The sequence below is a fragment of the Homalodisca vitripennis genome, chromosome 3 (genome assembly GCF_021130785.1).
Source record: "Homalodisca vitripennis isolate AUS2020 chromosome 3, UT_GWSS_2.1, whole genome shotgun sequence".
In the NCBI taxonomy this organism is placed as follows: domain Eukaryota; kingdom Metazoa; phylum Arthropoda; class Insecta; order Hemiptera; family Cicadellidae; genus Homalodisca; species Homalodisca vitripennis.
The window spans coordinates 110,561,498-110,577,283 of record NC_060209.1 but is presented as its reverse complement, the minus strand read 5'-3'; the positions used below and the strand labels follow the sequence as shown (position 1 = coordinate 110,577,283).

Sequence of the window (15,786 nt, the reverse complement as noted above, 5' to 3'; positions counted from 1 at the left end):
GTATGCAAAGTCCCTTCACTGGTCAATTATTAAATTAGTGTCCATCTCAGATCAGTTAAGGATATGGAGGTGGATCCTTTTAAGACTGCCAGGAATTCACAGCCCACTGCTTCGTATGCTAGCCTTCTGCTCTAGCTTTGGTGTGTCCTAGTGAAGCAGAAGGTCCAAATTTCTGGCAAAATCTTATGCAAACTCTCATGCAAAAAGAAATGCGAGAAAAGCAAAATCTTCTACTTCAGAGATTATTTTTGAAGCAGAATTGCCAAGTTTGTGCAAATTCTTTGCTCAAGACCAGTTATAGTGAAATGTGACACAAAAACAGGTAATAATACACAAACAAAATACAAGTGCTGATTCAATGACTGAGCCAGTTCCTAGTGACAGACTGGGACGGTCAGTCACATAATAGTCGAACAGTGAAGGGAAGTTGGATACTTTTCTAACAGACCTTTTTTTGTATATTTGCTTATTTATGTAATTTTATTTACACAAGACATACTTTTTAGATAATGGAAGATGCACATGCTAACGCTGTCCTGATATTGGGTGAAGTTTTCTTACAAGAGAAGGGAGAATTTGATTTTGGTGCACAAGATACTACAAAACGCATTCAGCAACTCGTTCCAACAATCATCACACATCGTTTGTGCCCCCCACCAGAAGAAATTTATTCCCTTCACCGGAAACTGTCTGGAGTTTTTCTGTTGTGCTCCAAACTTAAAGTAAAAATGAATTGTCGAGATATGTTCTTGGAAGTATATGAAAACTATAAGTTCTCATAATGTACTTAGTAATTTTTGCTTTGGGTTTGGCATCTTTTTTAATAGGGAATAGAAGAGAAATTTTCAATGGTGAAAAGTAATTCAGATCAAGCACTACTTTGATTGTGAGAAACTTGATTGCAGTTCAATGATAGTTGGTTGTGGTGGAAAATAAGCCAGCACAAAAACATCATAAGAGCAAGATGGCGTCCCTCAAACAGTGATGCTAGTGGGTATGGTGATAAGGCATCTGCTGCATGATGAGAGTCAGTTGTCTCCTCACCTATAAAACTTGTGTAACTACTGCAAAAATTATTACACTGCAGTTCATAAATTCCCAAATAATAAAATGTGAATTGATTATTCTAATTCATCTCACGCACAATGCATGTTTCATGATTCTTTATTTAAAGTTTATTATTGATGATGGACTATTTGAAAGGATAACCGGACAGGTAATAAAGCAATAAATCACAAAAAATGTATGAATATAGTATAATTGTTATATTAATTTAATTTACTCTATACTAAGAAAAATAAAAGGTAATAACTGAGTTCATTATACAATAAAATGTTTTATTAACAATGGTGTTATTATTTATACAAAAATATAAAATTCAGTTCAATAAATGAAATTCACCAATCACTGAAGTGCTTATGTAATGTCCACTATAACAGATAGTCTGAAACTGGGACAAGTTTCTCTGCATCACTACATGCCCACACCCACTCTGGTGTCACAGCACTGATGCCAAACTCTTCTGCCAGCTGTAATTTTATAAACCAAACATATTAAAGTGCAAACATAAGATATTATAAATAAATGTGTACATTGGTAAATTTTAATATAATATGTTCCCCAATGGTAAATAATGATGTGGCTAAAAATAGCATGTACAACAAAATATGACAAAGGAAAATCTATACTGCTTCATTGAGTAGTTGTTGAAATGGTAAATTTTATGTTACTAGTAAAGTGTTATATTAGCTGAAGTAACTCTATATCTACTGCTCATATGCACATTACAATATTACAGAAGTAACAAACTGATTGATATTTTTTGTACTTATTAGTTCAAGTGACCACATTGTGTGCTGTAGTTAACAAGTGAGAGTTCACATGTCCTTTCTGGATGCTAGACTATGCTTACTTTTTTTATTATTTTTCATTTCCAATCAATAGGAAATCTTTTCAAAAATATCATCTGTGTCTCAGAATACACTTCTTTAAATTATATCTACAAATAAAACTGTATAAAAAACACACATTACAAGTACTGTAAAATTTAGGATACATGAGTGAAATTGCACAATATGTACTTTATTAAACATGTAAATACCAAATTTTTTTATATTTAAAAAGAAAATGTATCTAATAATAGAATAAATTCAAAATATAACTTGAACTTATTTTATTTACTTACTTGTTAACTTGAGTGATTTGTATTTATAAATTTAAAATGTTTGTATTAAGGAATATTACTATATAGGGTGATGGGTCCATTATTTTTAAAACAAAGTAAGTAAAAAAAGTAACAGATAGGGTTTTGTTAAGAAATATATGAAAAGAGATCAGAGGAATTCCCAAGCTGCTGATATTGTTAATCATAATACTACACAATTGTGGCAAAAACTGCCATGAGTGCACGTGTTAAAAGATGCACAATATTTTTTTACAGATTATGTACTTGAAAAAGGAAAAACAAATGTAGTTAAAAGGAGTCCAATATTATAAGAGGGTTTGAACAAATGTATTACATTATGATTTATTGATTACAAATACCAACATTCTTCAGAATTTGTTTGCACATAAAAACTTTCATGATCGGGCACTGTGTATTAGATTGATATATTTGGGGTAAAACTTGAGCCTTTTTAAAGATTTGTCAGGCATACTGATGTAACATGCCTGATCTATAAAAATCCTATTAAATGTTTTTGCAACAATTAAACTGCTCATTCTTCAACATAAGACTTTACCATTAAAATTTCTTAATCTCTTAATAAATTCACTGTATTAACATGTTTGCTGTGGCAAAACCACATGATCAAAATTACGTACCTGATACGTGGCAAAATTCGATCTTGTAAATTTTATTGTGTATCATTATTTTTGTTTAATATAGCTGAAAATGTAATTTTAGTTGAAGTAAGGTATCTTCCACTGCCCAGGCAGTCAGTCCAGGTTAGGACAAAGTTTTGGAACAATTTTTGTAGAAATAACTCATTACTATGAAAGCTAAATAGTCGAGAAAACTTGACCGGACATGTATAGTAGACTATTCTGAGCCAGTTGACCTTTTTCACTGTGATGCCCAGGCAGTTAATCACACATGGCACATTATACACAATCTATTCACAGCTCCTCTCTTCTCCCATTACTTTTTTATACATTACATCAAAAAAATTATAATAGTGACGAAAAACACTATTTACTATTCATAAGCCTATTTAGCTTAATGATTAAAATTGTTCTTAACCCTTTCAGTGCCAGACATTCTCCCTAGTGCGCGTGGAAGAAATGCCAGGCATAGTGCCATATACTCATGCAAGAAGAGCCAGGCTATAATTGCCAATTTTTCAGCAGTTTGCAAAAACTGTCAGTTTTGTTATTTTTTGATGAAAATTGTTACTTTTTGTTTTGTTTTGATCTAAACAATGTGTTTTAAATTAATACTGAAAAATAAATTTACTACAACATGCATTAAAAATATAAAACCAGAAAAACTTTTACTTACATAAAATTTTATAATGAATTTTTCAGTTTGGTGTAAATATAAGGCCAGTAAAAAAATCCTTGTTCCGTAAATTGAGTATGTATTTGAACCTCCACATACTTTTGAACACATACAAAAAAATTTTACATCTATCTTCAAAAATAAAGGTTTTATCATTATTTTTTTTAAATAACGCGTATTTGGATTTTTCGCACTACTTGCGGTACTTTGGGATTATACCGACCACACCAGTATGAAGAACACAAAAATATAAATTTATAGAAATAAACATTATAGATCGAAAAAACAACTCTTTAATTACAAAATTACAAACTTACAACGATTATCAATTGTTAATGGGGTTAGATTCCGTTATATGCCCCCAACGCTTAAACATTTTTCAATGAACTTAGAACGTTATAAAACGATGTAATTGAGTAACAGAACTAACATTCCATCAATCAACAAGCATTTCCAGGTATTGTGATCGGTATTGTTGTCGCTGTTATCTTATCTTTCTCGAGAATCCCGATTACGGCAGGCCGCTTATCTTTCTCGAGAATCCCGATTACGGTAGGCCGAGCGGCATCACATGATATTTACGTTTTTTGCACGGTACATAATTGCCTTTCCATTACAATTCAATTTATATTTCTGATCAGCCCCTCTAGAATTTGATATTTTACTGATAAGTACTATCTCAAGGGATTTTTTTCTTTAGTTGACATCAGCGCGGGCTTCGGCTGGATGCACTCGCATTTTGGGTGGCGGAGTGTGATCAAGAATAAAAACAAGTTTTGTGTGTATTTTTTTCAATAAAAAGTTTAGTTTTTGTTTGGTAATGTTTGTTTTTGTTGAATTTTTGTGTTTGGAGAAATGTAGGGGTAAAACACGGAAGTACAACAAAGCGACGCACCAGCTGAATGGGTGGCGAGACTGCAACCACGTTATCTACTATACCGCTCGACTTTGACCTTGTCTGAGGATGGGGAGGGGTTTGCGATAAGACAATTCCTGTTTTATATTGACGAAATATTGTTCTAAGCTAATCTAGTAATCAGTAGAAGCAAAATGTCTAATAACAATTCATGTTTGGGTGTGGTCGGTATAATCCCAAAGTACCCATCTTGCTAAACACTCTCCGTTTCACTATCACTCACAACAACATTACTATCGTCTTCTAACACTCTCCGTACAGTGTTTTCACTAAGAGGTGATGCACTACGCTTCATTTTGTAAACATTTTACAACAATAAATGAAACAACAACAAGTTAGCTCGGTGCAATCCGCGAAACTGCGTAGTTGGTTAGTAAACAACGGACGACAGCTGACAGACTAGCGACGTCCACAGCCACTTGTATTTTGTTTTATTTATAACACTAATGTAATGGAAATACATTCAACTGAATGTTTTTTATTAGTTTATATCTTTATAAATACAATTATAACAAAATTTGGATTGTTAAGATATTTTTTGTATTTTTTACGAATATTTTAAAACACGTCCGTATAGTCGGACACTGGCTCTTCTTGCACAATTTACACGCGTCCTTGTAGTCGGACGCTGGCTCTTCGTGCACATTTTATGTACGTCCGTGTAGTCGGACGTTGGCACTGAAAGGGTTAATCATTGATTCATCTATTATTATATTAATCAACCATGAATTTCATGTTTAAATGAAATTAAAAAGTACAATACAAAAACGAATTAATATAAATGTTTTGTAAACAAATAATAGAAAAATAGTCTTGTATACAATTTTTGTTAAAAATATAAAAGAATTATTTATCAAAACACAGAATATTCACTGTTATACAAGTATATAAACAACATATACAGAGCACATCATTTTATAACAAAACTAGCCGAAACATTCCTTGTACATTGCAGCTGCCGTTCCGCTCTCCCCTCCACGTTTTACTTACTATCTATTAAGGTCCCTATAACCATTCATATACACAATTAGGGTCTTTTCTAGTATGTCCCCGTTGAAATTGATAGTTTAAAAACAAAATACAATATCGACCATATAAATTAATTCACTGTAATTGTAATCCGAGGTAAAAATCCCCCAGGCGCTCTAATCAGTACCTCAAAAACTATTTGAGATTTAAAAAATATTATAACAAAAATGTTAGGCAATTTATTTCAGGAACTATTTTGCTTTCCTCTAGGTCCATAAATAAGTGTAGTGAATTTAAGAAATCTGAACAGACAACAAAATGAAATGTGTTTGTATGGCAGTTATATAATATAGCTTGTCCTGGCAGAGCAAGTACTTTTTGTGATTCAATGTTTATTGAAATTATATACATATATATGTATGTATATATATACATATATATGTATGTATATATATACATATATATGTATGTATATATATATATATATATATATATATATATATAAACATTGGAACTGAGGGTGGTTTAAAGGCTCTAGAGATCATGTTCGGTGAAGAATGCAACTGCAACAAGGGCAACTGCATTCATGTGATATCTTAATAAAAATCAATATAAAGTGGAAATATTAAAATTTGTGTTATATTTAATGAATTTAAATGGTTTGAATAAGCACCATCTTAACCATAGCAGACTTCTCAGTCACAAACATGTAACATATAATACATGTTTTCTTCATCAGTATTACAAGGCAGAGAGCCAGTCACAACCTGTGATTTTTTAAAATCATGAACTCTGAAATAATATGTACCAATGAATCTAATGGCTACTTCCAATTGAAAATTATAAGACTCCATCATATAACTGTTTAATTGCATTATAACTGCTTTCAATAAGAAGGTTATCGACTTTGATTTTGAAAATTGGGCATGAAGTCGCAGATGATAAATCAAATAAAAACTTAAAATGTACGGATTTGTTAGAGTACAGTTTAAATTTACCAATGTTAGTATAGTATTTTATTTACCTCGGCAGCAGTGTCCGATAACTTGGTAATTGTGTACTCCACATTTCCATCTATTTCGTCCAAAACATACCTAAAACAGATACTTATTGATCACATTTACTCTTATAGTAATTATTGTTAGCAAGCTATTAGTACGTAAAAACTAATTTAATTATATGCCAATTAAAAATATGAATAGAATCTTTACACATATTGTACTTATTAGGTCAGTATTACAAAAATATAAACATATATTTTCTCAGATTATAAATCTTAAATTTGAATAACATAAAATGCACTCACTATTTAAAAAAAACAAATAATTTAATATCAATTTGTTTCAATTCAGTCAAGAAGAGGGTACTTACTCATAGTTTGATAGAGCAAAAAACTTGTGCTCAAACAGAAAAGGAGTAAAAGGTGAAATAAATAAACTGAAGCTCAAACTTTATACACTCAGTAAGTGAAAAAGAAATAATGAGTCAGAAAATTAAAACAAACATTTACACATATGTAACTCCATTTTGTCAGTATTATCAAAGACGATTAGGAGAGTAGGCAGAATACATAAGATTAGAATCACATTAACTCTCTTGCACGGTCTTGTAAAAACCAAGCAAAAAAATAACACTCATAACTTCTAACATGAAATAATTGAAGCTTCGTAATTAAAACTAACAGACCAATCACTGTCAACTTTCTGTATATTTCCCATTTAGTCTCTTGTGTGAATACATCATGTGTTTCAGTGTTATCTCTGTGATATGTTTTGTTTGTTGATATTGTCATACACAAAATATAAACAAATATGGCATATAAAATATATACCCAAAATAAATCTTTAATAGTGACCACCATCCCTAGCACCCAGCCCACTATTAACTAAAGATGTTGTAAAATAGATACTTTTGTGTAACACTTGAAATACTAATCCCACCATTACCAATTTCTTCATACATGTCTATAATAATTTTAAGTCAAAGTTCATTAGTAAAACATTATATGCTTCAAATAACTTGTTCATAGGTCACATAACAAAAAGTATAACATAAGTAATTATATACTTATTTACACAAAAGCATAAATTAATCATTCAACAAGTAGTGTCAATACAAACTCAGTATAAACAGCGATATGCTCAATCACAATGTCAACTTTTAGAAGATAACACATTGATACAATGAGATAGCTATTCACTGATTAACCCTAGATGGCGGTCATTTCATCTTGTAGTGTCAGGCTGTTTTGGAGCTTCGCGCAAGGTTTAAAAAAAAAATGTATTAAAAATATAAATAAAAGTATATATTTTTGTGTTCAGGATTAAACGTAGAATTACAGTATATTGTAAAATTAACCATACAACATTTTCTAATAAACATTTTTTGTAATCAAATATAAAATGTATGAAAAATATTTCTTAAATTTGGGGGGGGACCATACCTAGCAAATGAAGTTATAGTGAGATATATGTAAAAGTGAGATAGCCATTCTGTGTCAAATTTTATCTAGTTTCAGAAAAACAAACATTATACATATTTATGAAAGCATCATAAAGCTATAGAACAAAAAGCAGCGATGCGCATAAATTCTGAAAATTGGGTGTACACCTAAGGTAAAACAAGTTTTGCTAATACATTTATCTATGAATACATGTTATATTGCATATTTTCTTACTTAGAATAAAATAGGATGTACAGTACTAATGAAATAATTTCCATAAATTATTTTTTGAAAAGTAAAAAAAGTTACATTTTGCCATTGTTCAAAATTGTTATGAAAAATTTTCATTCAGCAAAATATAAAATGGTTTCTAAAGCTTGTACTATATCAAAATTTATAAATTTATGGTTAATAAGTAATAGGAAATATTATGTAGTTTTAGAAAACTATAAATATAACTAAATATATGGAAAAATTATAGAATAACCCAAACAGTTATTATATATAACCAAAGAAATTACAGGAAATATATATTTTATTGTGAAAACTATCTATTTACCAAAACTAAATAGTTACTTCAGAGCTTAAAAGAGTGCTATAAATAACGTTTAGTAGGTGAAAACAATAACAAACTATGTGAAATGAATTTTAGCCAAGTCATTTTGCCATAGCCTACACAGAGCTGATAATTTCTCAAACATATTTCAGTAAATAGAAATTGATTTATTCTAAGATATATGTTTACACTACTACGACATCCAACAACACACTACACATTAAATGTGACACTAAAACACGCATAAAACTATTAAAACTTACAAATATCCACAGCTTGGCACGAAAGTGATACTGAACAGCAGCGGCAACATGACGCTCACAACAAACGGCGTCGCGCTTACTTTTACGTTCAAAATAACAAGATTGCTATGTCATAACCATAATACAAAGAGGAATAAAACTTATCTGTCCCCTAGCATTTTTCTTCCCGAAATATTGTAAAAAGTAATTATACGAGGAAATGTTTGACCGACAAAATTTTGTCGGTTAACACTACAGATGCGGCAATGACCGACAAAATTTTGTTGGTTAACAGTTGGAGGGTTAAAGAGGCAATTGACACAAACTCTCTTTCCTCTATATTGATAGTAAGGGACATTAAATATGGTAATATGGTTAGATGACCAGAGTAATGTAATAAAATATTATCAAAATAAAAATATTATTGTTGACACAGTCAATACCAGAGCACTCAAAAGGTTAAAGAAGATGATAATACCAACTTTCAAAATGTGTGTCTCTTGTAACACATTATGACGGCAAAGTCTGTAATCGTGTTATTCTAGCTGTTTAAGATGTAATTTTCATTGTAAATATATAATAATGGACAAGTGCTATATTATAGTCCAGGAGCTGAGAGCAAATTTACACTGCGTAGTTCACAACTAGTTTTTTGAGGAAATGAATACAGAAATTTTCTTTAAGAAAGCAATCGCTCATTAGCCACACTAGTTTTAGTGGGGATCAAAAAATGGAATGGTATCAAACAAGATTAAAATATCAAATGAAAATATTTGTTCTCATACCATATTGGTTTTAGCTCAATAAGACTTAAAGGACAGCTGTTCAGAATAAATATTAAGAATATTCAGTTTTTATACAATTTAGTTTTTAAATTCAGCTGTTCTTTGATTAGTGTTTTTCATTGAATTAAACTGTACTGACAAGTGCTGCACTCAATGTAAGCTCCCGATACAATCACTGTGACTAATGTGCCACTCTTTATAGCCCGCTACATTCTTTGAGTTTTCTTTAGCTCTTCCTTAAACAGAAGTTTCTAAAATACAACAAAATATTCTATAAACTAAAACTCATAGCGCTTCATAACTGAAATTAATTTTACTCCTTTTATTCTTAATTCCTAACACCAACTGTCAAACACTTAAATTAATAGCCAAGTCAGCTAACCACTAATATGAAGACAGCTCTATTTGGCTGAAAATTATGACTTATAGGATTTTCTAAAATAAATGTTCTTATAGGATTTTCTAAAATAAATGTTTTTTATAGGAAGTTTTGGTTAAGTGAGTTCATTTCTTCATGATCAGACCATCAAAAACTTAGAACTTAGAATATGTGATATATACTATTTCGAGAGATGTTTTTCACTTGTTGCCATCAGCACAAGGTACCACCTTACTATTAGCCAGAGGCATTTGTGTCAGCTCAATATGAACTATTTTCAATAGATGTGGTTAGTCAAAAACATAGATCTAAATTTACATTCCATTGTTAATACACAAGTTATGGGTATATTTGTATCACCTCTGAGTACTTAAACACGTAACAGTTATACAAAAATTTCTCTATTGATTCGACAAAAAAACTAGGTTACGTGCTTATATAATGCCAATTTGATATCGGATCCTAAAGTATTAACAAAAATTGACGTGTTAAATCAATACCAATCCTGCTCACGTTTGTAAATAATGAGCAGGTGTCAGCTCAATATGAACTATTTTCAATAGATGTGGTTAGTCAAAAAACATTGATCTAAATTTACATTCCATTGTTAATACACAAGTTATGGGTATATTTGTATCACCTCTGAGTACTTAAACACGTAACAGTTATACAAAAATTTCTCTATTGATTCGACAAAAAAACTAGGTTACGTGCTTATATAATGCCAATTTGATATCGGATCCTAAAGTATTAACAAAAATTGACGTGTTAAATCAATACCAATCCTGCTCACGTTTGTAAATCTATAAATCAAGACTATCTTTAGCCATTTGTTTTTTTAATTTATTGTAAAAAATATAACAATTTAATTTTTTAGTGGAAGTAGCAGTTTTTATGTTACTTTAATTTTCAGTTATTAATCTGCCAAATAAGTTATTGTACATTAATTTAGCTATTTCTGTTTGACCTTCATTGCCAGACTTTTATTGGGTCTCTTAAGACAAAAGTGACTCCAGATTCCAAACGTCAAGTCTATGAAACCATCAGATTTCAAACATCGCACTAAGAGGAATGTGAACATAAAATAAAAGCCTACTTGCAAACCAAGCTGTAAAGAGGAAAACAACAAGCACAATTTTCATAGCTACTTATATTTGACTAACAAGAAGGAAAAATATACCAACATTAGCTCAAACTTTAGAATTTTCAATAGTACTTCAATCATGTTGATAAGTTTATACTGTACACAATAACAAGTGTAGGACCAGTGTAAGTTCACAAAATGGAAAGCAATACATGTTAGAATAAAGATTAATATAAATGATTACTAAAATATTTGAAATGTACAAAATTTGAAATTTGGTCTTTGCACCAAGCTTTTTAAAAATAAACTTGGGTTTAGAAAAATCTTTATATGTTATAATTAATTAATTTAACCCTGAAACTGGCAGCCTAATTCCTCTCAGTGGTGGAGTGTTTTTGTGCCTCGGACTTTGCCTTATATTTATATCATATACCATTTTATACAGGAATGTTTAAGAAACATTTTCTTTATAAATAATAAGTATATATTATGTATTTTAAATGTTGCCATTGTGTAAAAAAATTTTACAAATTAAAAAAAAAACCTTTATTTAAAATTTATGATTTGTACAAAAGCGGTGAAACAAAAAAAAAACAAATAGGGCATTTAATTTTGGGCAAAACCAAAAAGAGTAAAAGATTAAAATGTGTGTACGTATTGAAGTAAAAGAAAAGGAAAACAAGTACAGATGATTAAAATTGGAACTTTTGCCAAAAAAGTACAACTTTAATGTTCACTTTTGATTATCCAGACTTGTAACTATTTTTGAACAGGAAATTGATCAAAAAGCTTATTTTTTAAGTAAACCGAACATTTTTCTTCCTATTAGTATCAATACCGATATATTGAGTATATTTTGAAGACGTAATAACAAAAATTTAGGTCTGTTAAAAGTATCTACATCAGGCGCTACCACCTAGAATACAACTATAATGCCTGATATCAGCCTCTTATTAGTAGCAGGGTTAAATCAAAAGTAACTCCTCCAAGGACCAATAGATATTCAGTTTCCTATCCATTAAAGAGTACTCTTATAGAATAGAAAATTAAACTATAGTAAGTTTCCTGAATAAACCTGAAGTACAGGGAACAGAAAAACAATGGATGTTTTGTAACTTAAATTTAGTTAAATACCCTTTATAAGCAGTGATGTATCGCTTCAGTTTTCTTCTTTCATCGTCATCAATATCACAAGCAATGTGGAATACAATGTTATCAAAAAATTCAGGCAAATGTGGCAGAGAGAGCTTGGCTGTTTGACTCTCCGATCCACTATCAACATCTGTATCATCTTCAAATGGGTCAGTTTTGTTTAAGTTCTTGTTCAGTACTGAATTGTCAGTTTTCTTTGATTCTTTCACTTTGTGATCTGATGGTGTAACTGGTTTGTTTGCTGTTTGTCGAGCTCTAACCCTAAAAATAAACAAGAACTGTAATATGCTGAATAATAATATTTGTATTGGTACAAATATTAAAATTATATTATTTTAACAAGCGCTAAATAGAAGTCATATTAAAACTAACAGTTCAGATTAGTAGATTTTCATTTCTTTTGCTATAGCAACTAAAAAAAACAGGACATTACAACAAAAGACCAGCATTTAGTAATTATTCAAGGAAAGATGTTCATCTGCAACTAGAGTATTAGTGAATTGTGTTGCTAATGAAGTATTTTAGTGTTGTTTAAAACTTAATATGAGTTTACTTAAGTTTGTTTTATCTGCGGTAGACAGCAATTAATGTTATAATTTAGTGTTGACAGTATTATTTTTAAAACTTAACAAATATCTCAGGAAAAAATTCTACGATTTTATGCCAAGTCCTATTTTATTAAAAATCTATCTTCTAATCTAAAAAGTGATTAAATTTTACTCACTGTTTTTGTTGCACTTCTACGTTTGTTATATCTAAAACGTGTGTGTAAAACATAAAAGAGTAAATTGGATGTTTAAGCCAAAATGTTTGATTTATAGCCAATCTTATGATTACCAGTAAAAGTAAAATAAACTGAAACTATCAAATTATAGCAGGCCTGCATTTTATATTCATTTTCTGGGAGAAAACTTCCACTGACTGAAAGGTAAAGAACATATCTATGATCCCTAGTAATAGTAACTTTTCCCCCACCATTTAATCATCCTAGACATGCCTATGGTTCATTCAAACCTAAGCAAATTATATGGAAATTTAACAGTATATGACAACAAAATATATTTTATTTAATATGTCCTTACGGTATGATCACAAAATATTTCTTTATTAATATATACTTTGCTGTATAATTAAACCATCCTTGACCTGTTTTAAAAATCTTTGTACACTAACCCTGCAAAAGGTAAATTTATTACTCTTTTCAAACTTTTTCATATCAGAGGTTCACAGTACATTTTGTTAAAAATAAAACATGTTTTACAACTTATTAAGAAAGATATTTCTAAATATAATTACTGATGCATCAAAACCTGTCTTGTACCTCTCAATTTCCTCTTCCGTATCTGAGCCGGAACTAACACTTCGCCTATGTATGCCACTGGCTATAGTAGTGCTCACACTGCTAGTTGATGGGACTGACTCTTCCTCCCAAATTTCTTCTTCACTTGATGTACCAACATCATTTCTATCCAGTGCAAACCTGAAAAACTCAGGTAAGTTTAAAATTTGTTAAGTAACAATTATTTATTACATGTAAAATAATATCAACACTAATTGTAAGAATAGTACGCTTATGTGTGAAGCATGTTGAAAAATAGGAACAGTTTTAAAATGATAACGTGGGGTTGTTTGGTCTCATGAATGATAGTGAAACTTTTGTCATATTTTGTAAAGCTGGTTTTAAATATACATTTCAACTTTTGCACATATACCCATCACACTATTCTGTTTATTATATTAATTTAATTTTTTCTTCGGCTACTGTATTAATATTTTTTTAATAATTGAAATTGCAACTACGAGTACATACCAGCAGAATTACAATATAACGAGAATCACATCGTTAAACCATGACATGCATAGAAAACGTCTGGCAATTTTGATTAACATGGTTTTTATGCAATTTATTTTTGTTATTTCTGAAAAATTCACCATGTTAAAAAAAATTACAAGATCATTCCACATTTCTACAGGCATTATACTCGAAACAACGATGGAGAGTCAGAATGTCAACTACATAGCATTATGGATTGTGCTTTCATAGACATTCCTTATGGGTATTATTTTCAGTTCATGTACAATTAAATCATTAAGAAAATGTAGTACAAGGGAACATTTAGATGTTTAGTGCAGTGTTGAAAACTAAAAGTTAAGGAACACATGTTACCCAACACTCGAGTCAGAATTGATGCAAAGTTCTCACCGAGCATCCATCATAACAATATATGCAACATCACAGTGACAACCTTTTTTCAAATTCAAAATCAATCTGACATGCTATCTCAAAATATTCTAGCAGGCAATAATAAAAAAAATTGAAAAAAACACTAGCAAAGTTAATGTATGATATTTTTAATGTCAGAGAAAGAGATTAAAATAAGGGAAAATCAGACAGACAAACATGAGTTTGAGATATCAGTCTGTTACTACTGACGAATTTTTGCAAAGGGATAAAGTACAAATAGTTCATATTGATTCTTACTGAGACACTAGACACGAGTTGTGTATGACAAGGCATGGTGAACCTTATTCTTGACAAAACAATTTCAGAATGTTCAGGATTCTGAAACTTCTATTTTTGGCGAGTACAGAAAACGTTTTATGGTTGACAGACAAATAAAATTGAGCTGAAAGTGGACAAATTTATTTGAGCATTAAGAAACAGAATTGTTGGGCTAATTATAGCAACAGCTACAGTGGATGAATTTTAAACTCTCCAAAGACCTGGATCAGAGTAACAGTAAATACAGTGAGTACCACTCATATTCACATTTTCAAAAACATTTGAAAGAAGTTCTTCAATTACTGAAAGAAATTATATTTTGGCACCATAAAGGGCCGATATAATTCATCTTTGAACAGAGGATGAAATTATAAATGTATAAATTGTTAATTGTAGTTCTGTTGATGTAACCACAACAAATGACATTAGATTCACTCTAAAAAATCTTGTTAACCTTGTTCTTGTTATTTGCTAGAGAACAGTTTGGATTGAATGTCTCTCTCTACCTCTCACAATGCTGGTCTAGTACCTAGAGATCACTAACTAGTATCAGAGATCACCAACTACTATCAATTATTTATTCACTAACCAAAAATTTTAAAGATAAAGGAGAACATTTCATTGCGTTAGACCGTAGCAGATTTCTTTAATGAGAGAATTTAAATCTTATCCTTAGCTAGCTTATTGTGCTTAAGGGGAATGACTATGTAGAAAGATAGGTATTAAGATAAAACCTTAAGAGAAGTACAGTTGATACCATTCTGGAGTTTGTGGACAGGGTTTCGAGGGCAGTGGATGTGTCATGCTTTGCTGTTGGTGTTTCTGTGACCTATCCAAGGCCTTTGACTGTGTTGATTTCGAAGTGATGATTTAAGCTTAAATTTTATGGCATTGGCGGAGTTGCCCTGAACTGACTACAATCATCTTTGATGAATTGTCAACTAAGGGTGGCTGTGAATGATAATGTTCAGAGCAGCTATGGAAAAGTCATCTCGGGTGTCCCTCAAGGGTTAATTCTTGGTCCACTCCCCTTCCTTATCTATTGCAATGATCTTCCAGAACTCATGTCCAAAGTTCAAATTCTAATGTATGCTGATGACACTTCCATAGTTGCCTCAGCAAGTAACAAAAATGTCCATCAATCCTTAATTCAAAGTATCAAACAACTCAATTCCTGGTTCGATGCAAAAAGCTTAAAACTAAATCCTAATAAAACACAGTGTATACATTTTCATTTAAATCATTGCAAAACTCCTCA

The 15,786-nt window shown here is 30.7% G+C and overlaps 2 protein-coding genes across 4 annotated transcripts in view; one reads left to right on the top strand and one right to left on the bottom strand.

Annotated features, from left to right (window-relative positions):
• LOC124357294 (atypical kinase COQ8B, mitochondrial-like) overlaps window positions 1–1,407 on the top strand; it is a 52,676-nt gene extending 51,269 nt beyond the window's left edge. For all 3 annotated transcript variants that reach the window (XM_046808953.1, XM_046808954.1, XM_046808955.1), the window contains one exon: window positions 507–1,407. In XM_046808953.1, the coding sequence (XP_046664909.1) occupies window positions 507–782 (276 nt within the window). In that variant the 3' untranslated portion in view covers window positions 783–1,407. The remainder of the gene's footprint in view (window positions 1–506) is intronic.
• LOC124357295 (DNA repair protein XRCC1) overlaps window positions 1,324–15,786 on the bottom strand; it is a 62,035-nt gene continuing 47,572 nt past the window's right edge. The window contains exons 9-12 of the mRNA XM_046808956.1: window positions 13,347–13,505; window positions 12,008–12,286; window positions 6,409–6,478; window positions 1,324–1,529 (exon numbers count right to left, since the gene is read on the bottom strand). Coding sequence (XP_046664912.1) covers window positions 1,431–1,529; window positions 6,409–6,478; window positions 12,008–12,286; window positions 13,347–13,505 — 607 coding nt within the window. The 3' untranslated portion in view covers window positions 1,324–1,430. The remainder of the gene's footprint in view (window positions 1,530–6,408; window positions 6,479–12,007; window positions 12,287–13,346; window positions 13,506–15,786) is intronic.